This window comes from Pezoporus wallicus, unplaced genomic scaffold, assembly GCF_028554395.1.
Source record: "Pezoporus wallicus isolate ANWC-B61680 ecotype Strahan unplaced genomic scaffold, APGP_CSIRO_Pwel_v1 contig_13954, whole genome shotgun sequence".
NCBI classification, from domain to species: domain Eukaryota; kingdom Metazoa; phylum Chordata; class Aves; order Psittaciformes; family Psittacidae; genus Pezoporus; species Pezoporus wallicus.
This window is the reverse complement of record NW_026638000.1, coordinates 3,001,098-3,025,775: the sequence shown is the minus strand read 5'-3', so window position 1 is coordinate 3,025,775 and position 24,678 is coordinate 3,001,098. Positions and strand designations below refer to the sequence as shown.

At 43.3% G+C, this 24,678-nt stretch overlaps 1 protein-coding gene across 2 annotated transcripts in view; it reads left to right on the top strand.

The window, feature by feature from the left end:
- Positions 1–24,678, top strand: part of DOCK1 (dedicator of cytokinesis 1) — a 315,270-nt gene that overhangs the window by 12,698 nt on the left and 277,894 nt on the right. For both annotated transcript variants that reach the window (XM_057408682.1, XM_057408683.1), the window contains exons 2-5: positions 10,558–10,641; positions 17,913–17,953; positions 19,928–19,983; positions 21,526–21,622. In XM_057408682.1, coding sequence (XP_057264665.1) covers positions 10,558–10,641; positions 17,913–17,953; positions 19,928–19,983; positions 21,526–21,622 — 278 coding nt within the window. The remainder of the gene's footprint in view (positions 1–10,557; positions 10,642–17,912; positions 17,954–19,927; positions 19,984–21,525; positions 21,623–24,678) is intronic.

Below are 24,678 nucleotides of genomic sequence, written 5' to 3'. Positions count from 1 at the left end.
AACTGGGTGAGCTTTAGTGTCCCTTCCAACACAAACCATTCTGTTATTCTATTTATGGAGAGGGTAGAATGTGATGCTGGGTCATTGAAGCACAGCAACACCACATCAGTTAAATTTCCTTCTAATTTCCTTTAGAATGAACATAAAAATGAGTGTGGGTTCAAAGAATTCCCTTTAGGTGAGAAACACTGAGTGCGCATGGATATGAGCTCCCTCGGACAGCATGGTGAGGAAACCCCATCCTTAGTGGCAGGGCTGGTGATGAGATCCTGGCTCTCTGCAGCCTGGAGCGGGTGGACAGGGACCCTTTGTTCAGACCAGCTGCCGAAGCCAACTCTGCTGCTGCTCTGGACGCGGCACGAGGCATGTGATGTCTTAGTGCTTGGGAGAGCAACAATTTTCCTCTGTTTTTGCAAAATGCCACTCTTTTAATGCTGTTCAGGTCGCTTCCGTTGTGTTTTTCCATTAATTCTGGTATAAGATACAACTTTGGGGCAAGGTATGATGGATTTCCCTCTTCTGTGCTAACCTGGCTGTTGTGGGAAAGACAAAGTGTTGGCGGAGCAATGGCAGCTCATAGCAGGTAATTCTTTTCTCTGACTGTTACTTGTAAGGAAGCAGAATGAGTTCCTCAGGGGTTGTTTGACCCTGGAGCTGTGCTCTCTCTTTGTACTTGCTCTTGGAGACAGCTGGAAGGACTGAGACAAATAAGGTGATGGCAAGTAAAAGTATATTGGGTAAGGTCTGATGTGTAAAAAGCCCACAACTCCTTCTCTCTCCTCTGCTCCATAAGCTTTCCTGAGGAATTCAGTTTCTTCTTTCCTTGTAGAAACACTGAGGAAGAGCAGTAGGGAATGAGAACTTCATCCCATCATCCTGTTTCCCCCTTGCTTTAGGCTTTTTGCTCTGCATCACCAGCTCTACATTGCAGCAAATAGTGTCTTGCAGGAGCCATTCTTTTGATAACTGTTTCTGCAGTAGTGTGATTGTGGTTTTATTGTGTTGAACTTGATTCTTATGGGCACTGAAATGACTATTAAGATATATGTGACATTAAGCTCACTGCTATAGAAATGCTTAGTAAAAGGCACACTTGTAGCAAAATTATGTTGGGTGCAATAGAGACTTGCTGCAGTATCAAGGGAGAAGCTTGAAGCAGGGGACTGATGTGTCACATATCTTCAGATGGAACAAAGGTAGGTGTACTGTGCGTTATTCTTGCTAAACACCTCATGCAGATGTAACTGGGTTTCATTCTTGCTGGTCTTTGTGTAGAAGCAGCTGGAAGCTGAAAAAGGTGTTGTTGTAAATCATAGAATCCCAGCCTGGGTTGTGTTGGAAGGGACCTTAAAGCTCACCCAGCTCCAACCCCTGCCAAAGGCAAGGACCCCTTCCACTAGAGCAGCTTGCTCCAAGCCCCTGTGTCCAACCTGGCCTTGAACACTGCCAGGGATGGGGCAGCCACAGCTTCTCTGGGCACCCTGTGCCAGCGCCTCAGCACCCTCCCAGGGAAGAGCTTCTTCTTTATCTCCAACCTGAACCCATCACCCCTTGTCCTGTTGCTGCAGTCCCTGATGAAGAGTCCTTCTCCAGCATCCTTGTAGCCCCCTTCAGACACTGGAAGGCTGTAATATTGAAGGTTTTTGCAAAGGGTTCAGGCAGAGGCTGTTTTGAATTTCAGTTAACTAAAAGCTCTGAAGCCTGTTCTTCAGCTACACCCTAGTAAGCAGAGTGCACCTCAAACGCTGTCTTTGCCTTCTTTAGGGTGTTGCCTGTAGACCCACCATAGCAAGAGCCAAGTTATCACTTCTTAGCATCCCCCGGTGAGAAGCAGGAAATTCAGGGGAATAGCTAAACTCGCTTACTTTGTGATTGTGCATTATGAGACGACAGATGCCAAGACATGTACCTAGATAATGTTTTCTGTTTGTCTAAGTCAGCAGCTTGCTTGTTCTACAAAGCCAGTGTTGAGAGCTCAGGGTGTTCCGATTCCTTCTTGCTCCTAATGTGTTTCAGTTAATGGACTTTAATGTTAAAAATTGATTTGAATGTTCTTGATTGTGCTTCTTGTACTCTATGGATTATGACACATTATTAATGCTGTTATAGTCAGTGATGATACCTTTTCTTTAACACTAGCTTTGCACCCTCTGTACTTAGTGGTGAAGTACCATGAATACAAATGAAGGTGCAAGAAGGAGGAGGGAGAAAGCTGTTAAGAGAGTGAGTTGGCATCTTGCTTCATTAGCTCCCTAAAGATAAAAGTATCTGGCTTAAAAGGGAGGAGGAGGGAAAGCAAGAACCTGGACGTGGTTCTTGGAAATCTTGGATAACTCCAGAACTCTTTATTTAATTAATGCAGAAAGGACAGATGTGCAACTTGTTCTGTCCTACTCGAGTTCTACCTGCGGGATTCAGCAGTAGGGCGGTTACACTTCTAGAAGGCACCATAGAATCAGGATGGTTTGTGTTGGAAGGGACCTTAAAGCTCATGCAGTTGCAACTCCCTGCCATGGGCAGGGACACCTTCCACTAGAGCAGCTTGCTCCAAGCCCCTGTGTCCAACCTGGCCTTGAACACTGCCAGGGATGGGGCAGCCACAGCTTCTCTGGGCACCCTGTGCCAGCGCCTCAGCACCCTCACAGGGAAGAGCTTCTGCCTTAGATCTAACCTGAACTTCTGCTGTTTTCAGTTTGAACCCGTCACTCCTTGTCCTATTGCTGCAGTCCCTAATGAAGAGTCCCTCTCCAGCATCCTTGTAGCCCCCTTCAGACACTGGAAACTACTCTGAGGTCTCCATGCAGCTTCTCCTCTCCAGGCTGAATATGACTCAAGGTTGGGGATTGCTCTGGATTTATGAAGTTTTCTCAGCTAATTAATTCCTATTGAATAGTGATAAGACACCTGATGTGTTGCAGAACATATTGCTCCCCTGTGTTGCCATCTGTTGTAAAACCTGATGTGTCTAGTTATGTGTGTAGAGATTTGGGTGGCCCTTTGCTCTTTCTAAACTATGCTTAACCATCGGTTGATACATGAGAACTGAGAGATCTCGAGGTACCATAAAACACAATTACTTCTGGGGAGATTCTGACTGGTTGCAAGAGGAAACTTTTTCCTCATGAGAGCTATCAGCCACTGGAATGATCTCCCCAGGGAAGTGGTGGGTTCCGCAGTGTTGGACACTATTAAGATTCAGCTGGACAAGGTGCTGGGACATCCAGTCTAGGTCATGCTTTGCCTAGAAAGGTTGGACCACATGATGCCTGAGGTCCCTTCAACCTGGGATTCTGTGGTTCTGGTATGAAGAGTGAACTGTGAGCCAAGCTTGGCGAGGTGAGGAATGATAAAACACAAGGTGACTTCAGTGTGGCAGGGAGAGCAACCCTTGCTTGGTGCACCCATGAAATAATGGTCTTTAATAAATCCTGGGTGCAACTCCTGACTCTTCTACTTCTTTTCTTCTTCCTTCTCCATTAGCCTCAGCTGTGAATGTTGGAGGCTTGGCTGGGTAAGTAACAGAGGATAAAGGAGCCCCCCTCATACTGAAGGCAACCACTTTCCAGTTAGAGATAATAGGAAAACCTTCAGGTTTCTTTTATTTTGAACATAGGGAATTTGCAAGAGACTTTGCTTTCAGCTCTGCAGATTCAGTCTGCTTTTAGGCATAAAGCACTGTCTTTTTGATTCCTTTCCAAAGACAGTATTAAAATAAAGCTGGTAATGTGTTAAATGTGGCTTGCTTGCTTTTAGGAGCATGGAATGATTAATACAGCCTTTATTGCAGAGTAATTCCAGGGAATATTGTTTTTATGGTTTCTTAACATCTCCGTTTTCATGCAGTCACAGAAAAGCTTTTTCAGTGTACGTTGATGGTACTTTTGTTTGCTCTTTCCTTTTATTCCCCTTCTGTCACCTCTCTGTAATTCTTTTAGTGTTGCAGTCCTCATTTTCCTAATGTGTGCAGATTAATGGGGGCAGTTCAGCAGAGGGGTTTGGTTTTTATTCTGTGGCAATAAATGGGGTTTTAGTACAATTACTGTAATGCCCTATTCATTGTTCCTTTCTTTATCAACTCCTAGAGTTGAAAAAGTTGCTCTTTCTGTGCCCACACTAATCCTTTTGCTTTTGGCATTGCAGTACTTCGGTGTAGATCTGCTTTGTGGTGCCAGTGGGAGGTGAAGGGAAGTAGGGAGAGCCTTTACCTGGAGACTTGCTCATCTGAAAGTACAGCTGATGAGGAAAAATACCTTTGGTGGCACTGAAACCTTCTGACTGTGATGTGGGAATGAGAGGGGGTTTCAGGGTGGTTTTGTCAACATGAATTTGTTTTGTCTTTTACCATCCTATTTCTGCTCATTGCATCTTGGAACTGAAATCCAAAGTTCACTGCTCTCGTGAGACCCCACTTGAAGCACTGTGTGCAGTTCTGGGGTCCTCAGCATAAAAAGGACATGGAGCTGTTGGAGCAAGTCCAGAGGAGGCTACGAGGATGATCAGGGGACTGGAGCACCTCCTGTATGGAGACAGGCTGAGAAAGTTGGGGCTGTTGAGCCTGGAGAAGAGAAGGCTGCGTGGAGACCTCAGAGCAGCCTTCCAGTATCTGAAGGGGGCCTATAGGGATGCTGGGGAGGGACTCTTCATTAGGGACTGTAGTGATAGGACAAGGGGTAACGGGTTCAAACTTAAACAGGGGAAGTTTATATTGGATCTAAGGAGGAAATTCTTTCCTGTGAGGGTGCTGAGGCACTGGAATGGGTTGCCCAGGGAGGTTGTGAATGCTCCTTCCCTGGCAGTGTTCAAGGCCAGGCTGGACAGAGCCTTGGGTGCCATGGTTTAGTGTGAGGTGTCCCTGCCCATGGCAGGGGGTTTGGAACTGGATGATCTTAAGGTCCTTTCCAACCCTAACTATTCTGTGATTCTATGATTGCTGTACACAGGGCTGTATGAAACTGAGATTCATGTGTAGTGCAGACTACAAGCTGAGGGAAGTGACACTGGGTTGCAAGAGCCTGTGGTAACTCTTCCATTCTTTCTGTGGAATGCCAGTGTGTTTGTAGGTTAGAGAGCAGAATCTTTCCTCATTAACAGGGGCTTTGGTATCTCTTCTAATATGGCCTCTTAAGTTACCTCTGTGACAGATCCCAGCCTGGTTTGGGTTGGAAGGTACCTTAAAGCTCATCCAGATCCAGCCCCTGCCACGGGCAGGGACACCTTCCACTAGAGCAGCTTGCTCCAAGCCCCTGTGTCCAACCTGGCCTTGAACGCTGCCAGGGATGGGGCATCCACAGCTTCTCTGGGCACCCTGTGCCAGCGCCTCAGCATCCACATCGTAAAACTTGTTCCTTAGGCCTTAACTTAACCCACCCTCTTCCAGTCTAAAACCGTGTTTCCCTTAAGGAGAAAACACATTGCAACTCTCATTTTCCTGTGTGATAAAGGATGACAGTGTTTGGTTGCAATAGAAAAGCTTAGTGTGTCTGTTCAGTTGAAGTTTATAAGAGAGGAAAAATATTGTGCATGGATGAAGAGCATTGGGATGCTGTATTACTGTTAGCTGTGAGGTTAACTAGGTCTTAGTCATAAATCTTCTGATGCTGGAGTGACCATGCTCCTTGTCTTGGATATATGTTGTAGCCAAGGTTTTTCTGACTTAGGCAGCCTCCTAAGTTCTTTGCCAAAACAGTGACCCTGATTCCCAGTTCAAGCATGCTGGGGAGGCCTGTTCTTCCCTAGTGTAAATATTCCTAGCGCTTCATTTAGCTTAGCTCTCCAAGCCAGAAGTCTGTCACTCTGAGACTTGGATTTTCCAAATGAAGCAAAACTTAAAGTAATAAAAACTTGGAAGTTATTCTTCAGGTTTTAAAGTATCTGAAATGGTGCCTCTGAATACAGTTGATCAGGCAAAACAGAAGTACCGGTTTCATGCTTTATTCCTCCAAATTCTTTTTCTTTAATTAAAGCTTTGTTGTTTGCTCCAATCAAACATTTGATCTGCCATAGCATCTTTTGATATCGCTCTTCATAAAGAAGTACCCCAAGAGGGAGTTATCTGCTAGCTTACATCAGAGTATGCAGTGTCGTTCAAGCCTTGATTTGTAATCACAGGGGTGGAATGCACTTTATAGTTTGGTGCTTTGCTTCAAGATCTGTCGGTGCTGCTGCAAGCCAAAATGAGGATGTTTTGTTGATGTGTTTTTCCACATATGTGCATCTTTAAAGCTGAATCTTCCCCCATGGCCATTGCTCCTCACTCAGTTCAGGTCAGTGGGAGCTGTTGTGGGCAGTAATTATCACCTGATGGCTGTTTGTCATCTTCTGTCAAAAGAATTGGTCATTACAGTGATGCTCCTGCTCCGGGACCCTCCTTGTTATAAGAGACACCAGTTAGCACCCTTGGATGTAAATTCTCATGTCTTTTATTCACAGCTGCCTTTGATCCCGAGTGTCATTGCATTTAAATGCTGGAGAAATGCTGAGCTGAAGTGTGAATTGAGCACAGGATGGGTTTGAATCTGTCATCATGAGAGTTTTCCCTGACTGGGATATGGAGGTATTGGTACAAGGCAGTGGCGTTGCTTGTTGGGGTCCTGAAGGTGGAAACTCGAGTTGGATTCATTTTTGGTCATGTTGAGCACCCACTCTTGACTCTAGGCATGGCTGTGAGTGTTGAAGAGATGAGTTGGGTTGAAGAATCGTCCTCTTCCTCAGAATAGCCATTATGGCTTTAAAGTATTCTGCACCAGTTACCTAGGAGGGAGGATTTAGGGTTAATAATGAGAAACTTCAACCCCTTAAACCAGGAATAGCCACCTTGGCTTGTTTGAGTGTCAGTAAAACTATATTAGCTTCTAAAGCCTTCATTTAAATACTGTTAATATTAGTCTCCGTGATGCACTTGATTTTATTCTTTTCACCCTGAAGTCTCCTCTTATGATAATCTTACACTCTGGACTATGTGTTCTTTTCCATATTGCTATTTCTATCTCTGTGTTCCATTTTTGCACTCAGACATCAAAAAGTAAAGGAATGCCTCTGTAGTCTGTCAAGCAAGAGGTGTACCACAGAGAAAAGGACCAAGACAACCCATCACGTATTGGTTGTTGTTAGCATTTTAAGCTGGAATTGGTAAATTCTGGGGAGAATAAACAGTAGCTCCTGGAGGTTCCAAACAAGGTCATGGCCACGGTTGGAGGCAGTGCTGGGCACTGTGCCCCGTCCTCGTGGTGGGATTAAACCTTCTCATGTGCCTGCTTGGATGTTCCTGCCTGTGCACTGGGGCTAAATGGATTATCAGATTTGAGGTCAGGAGGGTATTTCCTTCCAGTTACCAGTTCTTATGGATGTAATTTGTGTTGGTGATCTGTGTAAAATGGGCCTTAGCCTGCTGCTTAAGACTGCTTGGGAATAGGAGAAAATTGGGTGGGTAAGACCTCCTGGGTCTGATGTCTCATTGCCTTTAACTGTAGGTTTGAAGTTTGAGGGAAGTGCTTTGTGACCCATAGGGAGTGTAGTACATGTCCTTAATGTCCTGCAAACTCTTTTGGTCTGAACATCTGTGAAGATTTCCTGCGAGAAGGGGAGTTACATGTGACTTACCCAGGTCTTTCTGTTCCTATGATAGTGTCTGAGAGTCCCACTGGAGCACCTCTGACCAGTGCTGCACACTAACCCTGTGCCTGGAAAGGGATGTAGAAAGAAAAGTGATGGTTATCTGAGGGGTGGAAGAAAGCTTTGAGGTGACTGTCATGTTCCAAGGGTGCTCTCACTCCCTGAAGAATTGTGACAAGTAATAAGAAATTTGATTATCAGGCACCTTCAAAAAGCTGCCTTTAGACACTGTTATGGAAGGTGCCTCTGTGAAGGGGAGGTCTGTGCTTAAAGGACAGCCCTTCGTGTACTGGAGATGTGAAGATAAGAAGCCTGTAGTGTCTCCTAGTGAAAGACAAAAACTACATTTTCCATTTTGTTAGTTAAGAACAGCATATAAACCACCTCTACACATGGTAACCTCATTGGGAGGAATAACTGCAGTTATAGAACTGCAGAAGCTTCTGTGGGACAAATTTGGCTATAGCCCATTAACTTCAGTCTTCTGAAATCAGGAGTTCCTGACTTTGGTTATAAGGATGCTGGGGAGGGACTCTTCATTAGGGACTGTAGTGATAGGACAAGGGGTAATGGGTTCAAACTGAAACAGGGGAAGCTTAGATTAGATCTAAGGAGGAAATTCTTTCCTGTTAGGGTGCTGAGGCACTGGAATGGGTTGCCCAGGGAGGTTGTGAATGCTCCATCCCTGGCAGTGTTCAAGGCCAGGCTGGACAGAGCCTTGGGTGCCATGGTTTAGTGTGAGGTGTCCCTGCCCATGGCAGGGGGGTTGGAATTAGAGGATCTTAAGGTCCTTTCTAATCCTAACTATTCTATGATTCTATGAGGGCCCTGCTTGATATTAGGTTTTATTTCTTAGAGTTTGTTCTGTATGAAACCTCAGTCTAGCTTTAGGAGTCCCAACTGTGATGTTTTTCAGATTATTAATACTTTTTCCCAACCCAGTCTGGTTTGCAGTGCTGTTTGTCAGATAAAATCCTGGGCATTGCTAATCTCAGTGCTCAGAGTTTCCAGATTTTCTTTTGGGAAGGGCATGGAGGAGTGGTCTTTGAATTATTTCTTTTTGGTTGTAGTTTATTATTTTCTGAAGACAGCAATTCTCAAACATTCTTTCTTATCAGCCAGGTCTTTGAAAACCAAAAACCCCTTTGTGGTTTCTGTTCATTGGTTGTAGAATCATAGAATAGTTTGGGTTGGAAAGGACCTTAAGATCATCCAGTTCCAACCCCCTGCCATGGGCAGGGACATCTCAAACTAGACCATGTTTACCAAGGCTCTGTCCAACCTGGCCTTGAACACCGCCAGGGATGGAGCATTCACAACCTCCCTGGGCAACCCATTCCAGTGCCTCACCACCCTCACAGGAAAGAATTTCCTCCTTAGATCCAATCTAAACTTCCCCTGTTTAAGTTTTAACCTGTTCCCCCTTGTCCTGTCACTACAGTCCCTAATGAAGAGTCCCTCCCGAGCATCCCTATAGGCCCCCTTCAGATACTGGAAGGCTGCTCTGAGGTCTTCTCAGAGGCCCACGCAGCCTTCTCTTCTCCAGGCTGAACAGCCCCAACTTTCTCAGCCTGTCTCCATACAGGAGGTGCTCCAGTCCCTGCTCATCCTCATGGCCTCCTCTGGACTTGTTCCAACAGTTCCATGTCCTTTTTATGTTGAGGACACCAGAACTGCACACAATGCTCCAGGTGAGGTCTCACAGGAGCAAAGGGGCAGGATCACCTCCTTGGACCTGCTGGTCACGCTCCTTTTGATGCAGCCCAGGATACGGTTGCTTTCTGGGCTGCAAGCGCACACTGAAGCCAGCTCATGTTTAGTTTCTCATCAACCAACACCCCCAAGTCCTTCTCTGTAGGGCTGCTCTGAATCTCTTCTCTGCCCAACCTGTAGCTGTGCCTGGGATTGCTCCAACCCAGGTCATGTTGTCATTTCATTGGTGGGGGGGGATAATGTGTTATCTCTGGTAGTATATCTCATGCGTTATCTCTGCAGTATGTACCTGTAGCATATACCTGGTTTCTTCAAAGCAAACCAGTTTTTATTCTCTCCTAAGTTACACGCTGGCACAGCAGTCTGAGCACCAGGGTTGAGCTCTTCCAAGTAGCTCCAGCTCATGACCTACAATGGAGTCACTTGTGGAATACACACAGCAGTAAGATTTGCTATTGAGTTTCATCTGAACAAATTGGACCTTTCTCTTGGTCAGCTTGGTCTTCTTCAGCTGCTTCTGAATTCAGCAGGGGAAAGGGCAGTGGGTTTCTCTTAATTGTCTGTTCCTCACCCTGCTTGTGACTGGAGCAGCTCAGAAGTGTTTGTGAAAACAAACCCATTTGGTGAATTTGAGGTTGTGGATGCTCTCGGGGCTTGCCAATGAATTGTCAAGTATGATAATTCTAATGCTATAAAATGGGGGTAGTACCAGTCTGTTCCATGAATACAGTGTCTTGATGTAGCTACCTCTGGCAGTCAGGAATGCTGAAATCAGTTTTTAATATAGTATGTCTGCAGTGAATTAATGAAGTGGCTGAGAAATCGTTCTTTAATATTAGTGATGGTAATTTGAGTTTTCTAAAGACACTTTGTAGGCTTTCTGTGGTTGAGCTGACAGTGGAAGAGAGTGCAGTTCATTGCAGAACTGCATAAAATTGACACAAAGTACTGGGAGATGGGCAAGTACAATAAAATTAATTGAATATATTATGATGAAGGAAAGCATCATAAATGGAGTGAGGAAGTGGCTTTCGAAAGTGGACTTGTGGCTTTCTGAGGCTTGTCACAAGGGGAAATATTAATGGATTAAAGGACATTAATCTGAATTTTTTTGAACAAAATCCTTTGTGGTGGTTGGCAACCAGCAGTAATGAAAGCACTTACGTGGAGAAACAAGAACCGTGGAAGTTCTGTTGTCTTACATATGCTAACAGTGCTGTTTCCTCTCTGCAGCTCTCTACAACTATGATGCTAGGGGACCAGATGAACTCTCCTTGCAAATAGGTGACACCGTGCACATACTAGAAACATATGAAGGTAAGCTGGAAAGTCTTGCATTTAAAAACATTGGTTTTGTACTTGTTCCTTTTGTGTTTGTGACCTTATCTTCTCGAGTTATGAGCTGATGAATTACCTTCTTCGTTGCTAAAGGGCAAACCACATTATTCCTAATGAACCAAGAATTAACCAATGCTAGATAGGAATGAAGATGCATGTGGTCGATACCTGGTGAATAAGCATTCCCTTTTCTATGGAAGATAGATGTTCACACAGCTTTATTTGTATGGGTCAGTTGTAGCATCTACCTACATAAGAGAAATTATAGATGCTTTATGGATGCCCTCAGGTAATGCATAAAAGAGCTTGCTTGAGCTCCTCAAGCAGGCTCAAAAGAGCTGCTAAAAGAAGCTTCATCTGAATTTGAAAGTTACTTGGGCTCTCAATTATTTATATCTTTCTTATAAGCTGGGTACATGAGTTACAGTGCCACGGACTGACTTCGGGCTTGTCAGATGCTTTGCTTGTTTTGCTGTTGATAGAAACACTACACGTACCAACATCTTTCCCTGTTGATCTATGTCAAAGGAAATTTGAATGCTGAGTTTGATAATCAACGGAAGGTGAAACTTGTCATAACACTTCTCAGCTCTTGCTTGATCCACGACTGAGCCAAGCAAAATACAGCTTTTGCATTATATACTTGACTTGAGGCTTTTATGGCATGCTGCAGTTTGGAGAGAGGTATAAGGAACATAGAGCTAAATGTAGTTTAAAATATTGTAACACGTTTTGTCTTGTGGAAATGTGATTTACTTTAATATATGGACTTAATTTGTTTCTCTAGACCTCGATCTTCTGGTACCTCTGTGTGATAAATTTGGTTTAGATATTGGCTTAATAGGATGTTTTTTATCGTTATATTTACTGAAACAAACAATGCTATTTCAACAGAAGTAACAAGCTCTACTCATCACTGTGCAAATGAACTTTGTCATTATTCCTAGGCTGGCATTTTCTTACAGAGCTCAAGTTGCCAAGTTTCACTTGAAGCAAAGTAATCTTTCCTCTGTCTGATGTTATATGCTCTAATAAAAGTCTAATAATGCAAAAATTCACATGCAAATGGAATGATTTAAATATTGTGCAGCTTTGTACTTTTAATATATAAATAGATTTATTTAATGAATGTGGGAGAAGCTCTGAATCCTGAGTAGCGTACATGAAACCGTATGAAATGATGACTGCTGCCAGCTAAGTGGGACAGTGGATGTGACTCACTTCTCCCCTTGACTTGAATAATAAAGCCCTTCACACCCTCCTGGTTGTTTGGCTTCAAGCACATGGGATGAGTTCATGTTAAAAGAAATGCAAATAAGTTAATGTTCTTCCAAACATTTCATACAATGATTACTCATTACGTACCTGCTGTGATGGGAAATTAGATGCCATAATTCTTATCTCTTTTGTTCACAGAGCTGCCGTTATTAGGTAATTATTTGAGCTCTTTGATCTCCAAGTTTCTCTATATGGAACTTGTGTAGATTGTGCCCCAGGAGGTTTCAGACCATGTGTGATGGTGTCCAGGTGTCTGCCTGGCAACTTCCCTGCCATTGGTCCCGTCCATGACAGGGTTGTGTTAGGCTGTAGTGGGATGGATCAAGCTGAAGAAAAATACCCTAATAATAGAACCATAGAATCATTTAGGTTGGAAAAGACATTTAAGATCATTGAGTCCAGTGGAAAGGTGGGTGCGAGGAGGATGGTGCCAGACCCTTTACAGTGGTGGACAGAGACAGGAAGAGGAGTAATGGCCATAAGCTAAAGCACAAGAAGTTTCACCTCAACATGAGGAAGAGCCTCTTTACGTTGAGGGTGGCAGAGCCCTGGAGCAGGCTGCGTAGGGGGTTGTGGAATCTTCCTGTCAGGAGGCATTCCCAACCTGCCTGGATACTTGCCTATGTAAGCTGCTCTGAGTGGACCTGTCCGGGGTGGAACTGGATGATCTCCAGAGGTTTCTTCCAACCCAAACCATTCTGTGATTCTGTGAAATCCACCACTAAGTATGAACATAATATGAGCACGGACAGAGAAGTCATCTGAAGAGTCAGTAATGCCTTTTTTTGCTGAGCATCTCTGATTCTGCTTCCCCTTCCCTGTATTTAAGATTGTGGGGGAAAAAAACTGGCTTCTTTCATAGGTATCTGCTGTATTATGTATTCTGCTCTTGGCATCCTACCGTAGCATTGTTGAAATAGGTTTTTGGAGTAATTCTGACATAAGGATAGCTCTGAAGACTTACTAGTGTCCATGGGCTTTGAAGTGGTAGATTGTAGGGTTGGTTTGTTTGTTTCTTACTTTCCTTTCTTCTGAATCTGCAAGAAAAGCTTATGGTAAAATCCTTGCTCAGTTGCTCTGCTCTCTGCAAAGGGAGGACATTGAGAAATTAAGAGGGCTTGGTCTTGTGGCTAGTGTTGAAGACCTGTTTTAAGAACAGGCAGGTTTCTGTAGGATATCATGTTGCTACCATGTACTGGAATTGGTTGCTAAGATGGACTTTATTTATGTGTTTAAAATACTATTTGTTTTTTATGTGTAAAGCTTATTTTAGAATTTTTTTTTTGTTACTGAAACATTTTAATCTTTTAAGTTTTAGTCAAAACCCACTTTATTTATTTCCTTGAATGCAGAAAAAAGCTTTTGTGACAAATTCAATGTGCAGGTCCTATAAAGGGCTTTTAGAAATCAGCCTATATTTTTGCAGGAGTTAAGAGACTGGAAATGAATGGGCACATCTGAGCAGCCCAGTCTAGTGGAAGGTGTCCCTGCCCGTGGCAGGGGGTTGGAACTGGATGAGCTTTAAGGCCCCTTCTAACCCAAACCAGTCTGATTCTCTGATTTTACTCTTAAATTGTCAAGTTTCTGTTCTTCCAGGAACCAAAGGAAAAATGAAGCTAGTTTCTAGAGTCATTGATGTTGACAGTCAAATTAATGTGTTTCTATCAGGTAGGATTACAGACAACTTCAGTTTTCAGATGGAAAACTTTCTGTCACTCCTAATGTGAGCCTTAAATGGAAAGCTGAGCAGCAAAGCTTATGACTTCATAAATAGCCTTCATCCTGCAGGACAGAGCAATTGCATTTCATAGCAGATATCCCAAACCACATTTTTACCGTGTTCTGAATCAGCGCTTGCCACATCTTTATTGTCTGAATTCTGTTCCTTTACATTATGTGGTGGAACGGGCAAAAGGGAATATCTGATCAATAGATGTGGCGGATTAAGGTGAATAGCAATTAAATGTAACAGTACATAAGCCCTAAAGCCGAGATTGAACTGTCATTTCTAGTGATGCTGTGCGGAGTTTGGGTTCCCAAAGAAGTTATTCCTGATACTGTGGGAATACGCGGTTGTTGGTTACAAGTTTTTTTTTGTGGGGGATTTTCTTTGTTTTTTCAAATGCAGCAAATACTTTATCTGGGTAACTATGTAGGAAATAGATGTATCATTCAAGAGAAACAAGAATAAATTCTCTTCAGCCTGGAGAAGAGAAGGCTGCGTGGAGACCTCAGAGCAGCCTTCCAGTATCTGAAGGGGGCCTATAGGGATGCTGGGGAGGGACTCTTCATTAGAGACTGTACTGATAGGACAAGGGGTAATGGGTTCAAACTGAAACGGGGGAAGTTTAGATTGGATCTAAGGAGGAAATTCTTCCTGTAAGGGTGGTGAGGCACTGGAATGGGTTGTCCAGGGAAGTTGTGAATGCTCCATCCCTGGCGGTGTTCAAGGCCAGGTTGGACGAAGCCTTGGGTGATATGGCTTAGTGTGAGGTGTCCCTGCCCATGGCAGGGGGTTGGAACTGGATGATCTTAAGGTCCTTTCTGACCCAAACCATTGTGTGATTCTATTCTAAATATTTGAGTGTCTTGCAGCTTTAACAGACACAAATGTTTCATTGGTCCCTTTTCCTTGTTGGACATTTATGTGGATGCACTTTTCTAGCTGTTACATCCCACAGTATTTTTAAGGGTGAGGCTAGAAACCCTGTAACACATCAAGAAGCACTTAAAAGCTCTGGTCACTTTAGAACAGTATTTCTGGCATCAGTCTGTTTTCCTATTTGTCTGAAACCATCTTGGCTGTGAACAGAGTGAGGAGGATTCAGCGCTCTTGGCTGTGTGTTTGACACCCCAGGGGTTTGGTCTCTCTGCCCTCAGTTTTTGGGCTCTTAATTTCTTATTTCTTTCCATGATGTCCAAAACTGCTGAGGTTACAAACTAAAGAACTAAAATTAGGCAGGGTCATAATGGGGTTTGATAGGCGCATTAGGATACCTTCTCAGTGTTATTACAAGCTCACACGTTCCCTTAGCCTTTGCATTCTTTAGTGTCAAGGACTAGACGCTGCTTGCCTAAAAACAGAGGCTATATTATACTTATATGCTATTTATGTACTACTATATAATCCCAGCCTGGTTTGTGTTGGAAGGGACCTTAAAGCTCCTCCAGCTCCAACCCCTGCCACTGGCAGGGACACCTTCCACTAGAGCAGCTTGCTCCAAGCCCCTGTGTCCAACCTGGCCTTGAACACTGCCAGGGATGGGGCAGCCACAGCTTCTCTGGGCACCCTGTGCCAGCGCCTCAGCACCCTCCCAGGGAAGAGCTTCTGCCTAAGAGCTCATCTCAGTCTCCCCTCTGGCAGGTTAAAGCCATTCCCCTTGGCCTGCCCCTACAGGCCCTTGTCCCAAGCCCCTCTCCAGGTTTCCTGCAGCCCCTTTAGGCACTGGAGCTGCTCTCAGGTCTCCCCTTCAGGAGCCTTCTCTTCTCCAGGCTGTCCCAGCCCAGCTCTCTCAGCCTGGCTCCCGAGCAGAGCTGCTCCAGCCCTCGCAGCATCCCCATGGCCTCCTCTGGCCTCGCTCCAACAGCTCCACGTCCCTCTTGTGCTGCTGCCCCAGAGCTGGATCAGGGTTGCAGCGGGGGTCTCCCCAGAGCACAGCAGAGGGGCAGGATCCAGCTGAATTTTGTGACTTCAGTGTCTTTAATTCGTGTTTGGCAGGGAGGTGGTTGGTATTGGAGCGGACGGCTGGCTGTAGGAGAGAGCTGCCCTCGTCTTACAGATGAGGAACTGAGAAAAAGAGTAGCTCTGTTTTGGGTAGTTGAGTAGAGATGACTTCTTGTGTTTAAATGATGTTGCCCTTGTATATGTGTGGTCGTGGCAAGCCTTGGTGCCTCCATTTGAACCAGTGAGAGTTAGTTCTCTGAAACTGGGCTCCCCATTGCATAGCTACAGGCTAGACACCCAGCAGGAACTCCATTTAGATGATGGCTGCCAATGAAGAGCCTGGTTGGACTTGCTTTGCCCCATCAGGGCCTTGACGATGAGTAAGAGCGTAACCAGTTCTCCAGGGCAGATTTTGGCTGCTTTCTTATCTGCAGTACCTTGTTGCTCTTACTGCTTGCTATATAGGAAGCAGAGGTTCAGTGGTGAGGAGCTGTATTTGCTGTATGGCTCTTCAATCTGCAGGTGCAGCGCGATGTCCTGAATCAGCAGAGAAGGTGGGATGGGAGAAGTGAGGTGGAAGAGATCCTATGATTGTATGTTCTTTAGCTTGCACAGTGTGTTTGATCAGAGTCATGGTGATTATCAGCTTAGACTCCAGGACTTCAAAGTGTTGGTTTAGGGAATTTAGTTCTTTAACAGGATTGAAATCTGTGTATGGCTGCAGAGGAAGCTCTAGCAGAAATGCTTTGCCTTCTTTGCACCTGAACCAGAAACAGCATGGTGGTTTCAGCAGCAGTTCTTGTTGATATCCCTCTGGGAAGAACAGAAGTGTGAAATGGGAGGCTATTGCAGCCTCTGTAGGGAAACCAGTTGTGATGGTTGTAGACATCAGGTTAAAGATGACCTTGGCAGAAAGCCAAACCCAAAGGATCACAGAGGTCAGGCTTCTGATGCAGCCCAAAGATGATGAATCAGGTCACCTTTTGCTGCTGGAGAGGAGCCTGAAAACTCCTGTCTGCTTGAGACTTTGATTTGTATTTCTGTGTCCCAGAGTGCAGATAATGAATTTATCTGCATGTGTTGTCTTCCTTATGTGTTCCTCCTGTCCTGTTTGTAATCATGAGTGGGGCTGTAGTCTTCACTTCTGCTTTGCCGTGCCCCAGCCCTCACCCGTGTTGATCTCTGGAAAGGGATGCTTTGGTATACAAAACCTTAGTTTTCAGTGCTGGAGTGGGTGTTTTGGCACCCAGGTTCAGTCTTCCAAACGCTGCAGAGGGTAGCTGTGGTCACCTGTGGGGTTCCCTTGGGTGCTGGACAGGCAGGAGTGAGCTATGGCACAGCCAAACTGAAATACAGGATGGCCCCAGTGCAAGGGTGCAAGTGAGCTAGTGCTGGACTGGGAGCAATACACACAGAAACACGGAATGGTTTGTGTTAGAAGGGACCTTAAAGCTCATCGAGCTCCAACCCCTGCCACAGGCAGGGACACCTTCCACTAGAGCAGCTTGCTCCAAGTCCCTGTGTCCAACCTGGCCTTGTCCCACCACCCTCACAGTGAAGTTCATCTCATCCGCTTTCCCTGGCACTGGATCTTCCATGAGGCAAAACAACCACCATTTGTAGGGTTTTGGGTTTGCTTTGGTTATCCAGCCGCACTGGAATGTGATGGCTGCAGAAACGCTAAAAGCAGTAATGGTGATTGCTTGCAGATGCGTCCTGAACTTGGGAGTGCAATAAATGGGGCATGTTTTCCAGACATGGCCACCTGCCTGGTAGAGTGGCACTGGCTGAATGATGAGGCAGCACTGGGGGTGCTGCGAGATGGATGTTCTGCTTTATAATGAATTAGGGCTGTAGGGCTCTGTGCTTTCCTATTTTGGTGAATCATAAATCCCAAAGTATCCTTGTTTTCTGCTGGGATGACAAACAGCCGATCCACATTTGGAAACTTGTAATTTCTGGGACTTGCATAGGTTTTAACTTTACAAAAATGTACTGATTGACTTGTTTGGTTTTAACACTCTTCAGTTGGTTTTGTTTTATGTTGGAACATTGTAATCAAACTTAAAGGAATGACAATTAAATACATCATGGAAAATGCCATCTTTGTCATGTCTTTGCCATCAGTTTCATTTTTATAGCCTCCAGCATGACTTGTTTGGATATTCGTCCCCCAGAGAACTTCAGGTGGGCTGTGCATGTTGCCATGACCAGAAGGCATGTCAAGATGCTGTTGAGCTGAGAAGGTGCAGCTTGTAGGTGACATTAATGACCTTTTTAATGCTTTTTCCTTGTTTTTCCCTCCTAGGTTGGTACAGAGGTTACACACTAAGAAAAAAGTCCAAGAAGGTGAGTGCTGCAGGAGTGGGATGCTCTTTTTCCTCTTGGATAGATACGTATTATGGCATTGGGTGTGTTGCTGTAATGGAGATCTTGGTGTGTGTTTATGGCACAGCATGGGAACGGTTCACCACGTGTCCACTGATCTCTACTACCTACCTGTGTGCCTCGACCTCTTGTAAATGTGAATTTAAGTTAATTGTAACTTATTTTAGGCCCAAAAATCTGTGTTGGATACCTAGTTTGTGCAGTTTAAATTGCAAAAATATGCATATATACAGCTATGTATGTGCATATATATCTCTACATATATATAGGTGCAGGAAGAAGAGGATATGTATAAAAAGAATATATAGAGAAGAAAGTATGTATAGGAAGAAGAGCATATATATGTATACATATATACATAGCTGTACCTATATATATGTACAGCTACTTGATGTGCATCAGCTTGTTTTCTGCCTTTGCCTCAGTAAGTTCAGAACTTTAATGTTCCAGTTGATCTGTTTAGAGGCTGCCACTTTGCATTGCTGTCTGTTAAATAATGTCTTACTCATAAAACACAACTGCACTTTGCAAAGTGATATGGGGCTCTACATTGTGATTTTCAGGAGGAATAGCCTTCTCCAGTGTAATTTTGCCTCGTTGGTAGGCTTTCAGTATACATAAAGGGTTGCTGTTATAGCAGCCTCGCTGGAATAAAAAGAAACATCACAAATACTGGTTGTAACTTTGCATTTTAGTTTTTGAGCATTTTCTTTTATAGTAGTAATTAACCAGAATTAAATGCCTTCTGATTCTGCATCTTTTTCCACTTCAAATGAACCACTTGAAATGTAATGTTTGCCTACAGAGGTGCATTTTGTGTTGCGCCTGCATGCTTAGGACTACAGAGCTGAGTTGTGTGGTTTATCCCACCCATTTCCTACCCAGGCCTGTTCTGTTCTGACATTTTTCTTTTCTTGGAAATACACTAAATCTCTTATGCAGTGTGTTTCATGAACATGCCTTGTGCAGCCTAAGAAGCAGTTAGGCAGTCTTCTTGGCTTAAATGAATCCCACGTGTTGCTGCATTTGTCTGACTGCTGCTAAACGCAGCGTTTGCTTTCTTTTACTGGGACAAAAAGACTCAGCCCCAGCCCCCTAGTTTTTGTTGCTTTCTAAGGCTTTATGTTTCCATGTTCCCATGATAAGGGCTTGGAAATAGGTGGTCTTTAAGGTCCCTTCCAACCCAAACCAAAGAAAGAAAGCTGAACTACTGCCTCAAACAGTGAGGTGAAGGAACTTTCTCACCTTGGCTTGAGTTACTTTTTGAATATGAGCTTACACTATTTTGAAAATATTATTGTATTTCTGGAATCTTGATTAATTTAGAACATTTTTTTTCAAGGAAAGCAGTTCTGGGTTTTTTGCAATTCTATCTGAAGAGGTTTTTTGCTTGCAGCACTAACGTGATAGGTTGGTGGTAGAACACAGTACATTACATAAGGAAGCTTGGTTAGATAAGAGGAAAAGCAAGCAGCAGACCTGGATTACAGACAAAAAGTCATTTTGGAGTTAAGTCTATGTCAAGTCCTGTTTCTTTCACCCTTTGAAATGGAAAGCTGCCTTAATTTTCATAGCAGGTATCATCCAGGGACCTAGAGAACAGTGACGAACTATCTTGAGCTGGGGGAGGAAACACCTCTTTGCAAGGCCACTTATTGGCAGGGGGTGTCTCCTGTTTTCTTTAATAGAGTGAAGATGGGATTAAAACCACTTAAGTTTGTATTTGGCAAGGGTACAATAACAGCTTGTTGAAAAGACATGCAAATAAAGCTTAAATATACATTAAAAAACCCCAGAACACCCAACACAACTCTTCTGATGCTCAAGAGGATGCAGCCCTGGCAATGAGTCTGGGCATATTTTTAGGTAATAGATGCAACTATGTTATGTGTAACATATTTAAAACATCTTTTTTCCTCTCTCTCCCTCTCAAAGGGCATATTTCCTGCCTCCTATATTCATCTTAAGGAAGCAATAGTTGAAGGCAAAGGGTAAGTTTGATTTGAGGATAATAAGAATCAATTTTCCTCTTTGTATAGGTGTAATTTTGGTGTATTATCAGGTAATTTACATTTATTCCCAGTCAGTTAAAGAGCTGGTGGCGAAATTGTGGATTTCTTTATGGCAGTGCTTTAATTTGGTAAGTCGCCTCAAGTTTGAAGGTGCTGTCCTCACCAGTGCTTCTGGCTAGCGCTGTCCTTATCCGCACTGTCGTGTAGTTGAGCTAAAGCATAACTTTGTCTATATTCATGTAATCATTTTGGAAGAATTAATAATTTCCCACTTTTCTTTATAACTTTTATTACTCTCGGGATTAAGAATTCCCTACATTAACTCCCTGCACACCCTGCCCTCTGCTTTAGTTCTGATTTCAGTTTTCCCAGCTTCTTCCAGCCCTTGAGTCTTATGGCTTCTGCTTGGTACACTTAATACACCAAGAGGCCTTTGATATGGCATACCTTTCTCTTATGCAGATGAAATTTAAGTAGTGTCTTAATTCCTTCTTCGGTGAATGCTGTAGACTGGACTCCTCACTGAAGGCCATTACCCAGGCATTGCTTTCTGACCTACCAGGGAGTTCCATTAAATTGTTCATTTTCTGATTCTCCTGCTCCTTATGTGTGTGACACTAAACAGTGTGGGCTGGTTTTTGTCACTCAACAGCTGTTAGAGTCGGGATGTTTATTTATCAAATCAGCTTTGCTGGACAGGGATGTGAAAGTTCCCAATGTTGGTGGAAAAGTTTAGTTTAAAAAACAGGGGAAAAAACCTCCAACAAATCCCAGGGAAAATAAAATAAAAAGTGGAGTGAAATTAATAAATAATTAGCCAGGAAATGGAGTGAAACAGGATTCGAGTATTATATTCCTTTGTGCCCGATTTATTTTTATCCACTGTTAAATATGTAAATGATCGAACTACTAATCATGAGATTGCTGCATAATGACATCTTTCTTGCTGATTACAGAACTGCCTTTAAGTACCCCACTTGTGAAATATTAAAAGATCTAGCTGTTGTTTCTTACTTTCATGGCACATCATTTCAAAACGAGTTGCACAAAAACTCAATGGTGATGACTTCCATGCTTAATTTTTCTCTGCAAGACCAGTATGATGGAAAACAATTGCACGTTAATCTCAGGGCACTGTGGGTTGTGTATATCTGGCTTTCAGCTCGGTTGCTTTTGAGGGTGCTGAGGCGCTGGCACAGGGTGCCCAGAGAAGCTGTGGCTGCCCCATCCCTGGCAGTGTTCAAGGCCAGGTTGCACGCAGGGGCTTGGAGCAAGCTGCTCTAGTGGAAGGTGTCCCTGCCCGTGGCAGGGGTTGGAACTGGAGGAGCTTTAAGGTCCCTTCCAACACAAACCAGGCTGGGATTCTGTGATTCTGTAATATTAACTTCCAAATTTATAAGCAGTGTTGTTTTCAACACTGCCATTATTGGGTTGTCTTTGGAAATCAAGAGTTCCTTAAGAGTGATCCTGCCACTCTACCCAAAACTGCTGCTTAATTCAAACTTTTCTCTCCCTCTTAAGACAACATGAAACGGTGATACCCAACGAGCTCCCTTTGATTCAGGAGGTTACCACAACGCTGCGGGAATGGTCCATAATATGGCGCCAGTTATATGTTGTAAGTATCAATATAAAACATTTGCAATAGAATATGGTTTACCAGAAGAGTGATGCTGTGGTAGGTACAGTCAGAAGCACGAAGGAACTAGTAATGAAATTCCACTTCTGTTGCTGTTCTAAAGCCTACTTTTATTGCTGGAAAGCTGTTTAGCATCTCCTATGTTAAGGCACAAATCTCAGTAGTGTTTCTTTTGAGTGTTTTCTCAAATACTGTGTGTTTCTTCTGCAAAATCAGTTTTTTAGAGCGTTGCCTTGTTCTGGCAATAATTTGTTGAGCAGTTATGACCCATTTTTCTTAGGGTACTATTGCACAAAAGTTGGATTTTTAAGATGTATATGTCTTATATCTGTATCATATGTCAGATATCTGGAAAAATCTGACATAGAATTGTATCAGAGAGATGAAGGGCAGTTCTTAAGGTTGTTGGTCTGGGTTAGGAAAGGATTGAGTAGTTGACTTCTAATTTGTGGGTGTAAGCTTATACCTTTGAAAAGGCCTTTTACCTCGGTATTCTTGTGCTTGAAGTTGGTTGTTCTAAGTTATCCTGATCTCAAGTTACCTACCTGACTATTTTCATATGCTGAAGTTCCAAGCACATAAGAATTACTGTTAGAAATTCATAGCAATAAGCATTTGCATTGATAGTACCTCAGATGGGATAATAGAGATACAATAGCCATTAAACTACACATATGAAAGTGCTTGTAAGGTTTAAATAGTGTTCAAATGTGTGGTTAAAAGTACAGTTCAGATGGAAAACAGCAGCATGCTGTAGGGTGTGAGGTACCATAGCTCAGACTACTCGTGTTCTCATTGTAAAGTCACTGTAACAAGGTAATGGGAACATGGGAAGTCTTGTATATAAAGTAAGGTTTAATGTCAAGTCTCTGTATCCTTTAAGCGTGTTTAAAATCTTCTATTATAAAAGCTCAAGCTGGAAATTAAGATGTGTGTATTGACTAATGTGGCCTTTGATTGTGTCCATGAAAATAAAGATTAAAAAAGCTGGAAGTGATGTAAAATTGCAGTAGATGAGAGAAAGGTAATATATGAGGAGAGGCAGATTAATGTGTTAGAGAGTTTTAATACTAGAGAGGTTGTGTTGAGGCGCAAGGAAGAAGTCAATGGGCAGAAGCAAACCAGGAGGAGCTTGAGAGGGGACTGGGAATAGCTCTGCCCTCTGCTCCACTGCTGTGTGCTGTTGAGGATTGCATTTTGACCCTGATGTCTTTTTGTGGGGATTATCCTGAGTATGAAATCTGCTATTGTTTAATGTTAAAGAAATTCCACTTGCAGAACTGTACAAGGCTTGGTTGTGGTGTACTTAAATAAGGAGGGAATTGGACGTTTCCTTCCCAAGACTTCTGTGTGGTTTTGATAGCAGTAGCTCTTAGGAAACTGTAAAATTCCCTTGGTGTGACAATCAGTTGTTCTAACCATTAATGTTTAACATCTCATTTGTCATGCATTTACCTCCATGAAGACACATGAACAGCTAAAAGATACTTCAGCAGTGCTGGCAACTTTGAATTCAAGAGCATGCAAGGTGTGAGCCTACCAGTTTCATCAATTTGGCAGGGGAAAGGGTTCCAATCCCTGTTACAGCTTTACTCCAAGTAGCTGGATCACTTAATGAGTTTATAGTACCTATATCTCAAGGCTATCTGTTAGATTAATTGAACGTGGATAGTGGCCAAAAGGAGCATTGGTGCACTGGGATTGTGTTTTCAAGGCAGATTTGGTTTACTGGAAGCAGCTGCTTACAAACTGGTCAGTTTGCAGACTAAAGAGATATTTTGTCTTGTCCACATCAGTACCAGAAATCATTAAATTGCCACATTTATTCCTTTATTCTGTTTGTAATTGCGTTTGAATATTGCATAGGCATTGTTTTGCTTTTCAGATAGCAGAGGACGTGGCATGTTCTTTATCTCACTGGTTCACGATTGCCTGCAGCATTGGAAATCATGAAACTCTTTCCCATTTGGATGTGTCTGTATTTAGCTTCCAGCCATATGTGCCTGTTGTGTCTTTCTCTGCTACATTAAAGAGCTTTTAATAATGGGTATTTTCTCTCTGTGAAGGTTCTCACACTATAATCAAATCAGCTTTTTGATAATCTGAACAGACTGCAGTCTTTAAGTTTCACAGTTTTCCCCTCCCAAGTCCAAGTCGTTACAGTCTTTTCCTGCACCTTCTGCAGTTTTGCGTTGTCTTTTATGGATAGTGGAGAGTTTTATTTTAACCATTCCAGTTGTTCTCAGTCACATAAGGCCCAGGTGTCACCTGAAAGGAAGGCAGCTACGTATAGCTTGAGTAATTCCTTGATGTAGGGTGTTTAGAAAGATGTATTGTTGTTAAGAGTGTATTGAACTAATGGCCTAGATTTGAAGGGTTATGAAGATGGCAAGAGTCTGCTTCTGGGTAAGATCAAAGCATTCAGAGCCTCTGCATTGTCTTGACATCTTTCACAATAAAAATAGGAAGGCTGTTGTTCTGCAACTTCAGTTTTGTGTGGTATCGTTTGTTTGAGGCAAAATTGTTGTGTATGTGCACTGTCCACGGTGTTCTGTGGTTAAAGGTCTGGTCTTTTGCTTTCAAATGCATGTAGAAAACACTCTGGAAAAGAGGTTCTTTCCATTGTAAGTCTGGAACTTTATCTTCCTGTGTCCTAGCTTAGCAGAACGCTGCCAAGGAAAGTCGGTGTATGCTGCTGGCATGATTTAATATCCATTGTTCCAGCCTTTATAAACAATTGAGGTATTTCACTTCCTAGAAGGCTTAGTGCTTTCCTGGTTATTCCCTTTCCCTCAGCTCTTACCTGTGGACTCATAGGATGATGATGCACTTGGCATTACACACCGGGGCATTTTAAAGTGTTATTCTGAAAGCTTATCCAGGGGGAAGGGCTCTAATCTGCTGCAGATGGAGTATCGCAGAACTTGAGCCTCTTCCTGCTAAAATGCATCATTTTTAGTGCTGTTCTGCTTAGTGTAGAGGGTCATTGAAGAAAGTTACTCTTTGAACCAAGAAAAGATACCTTTTCCTTGAAT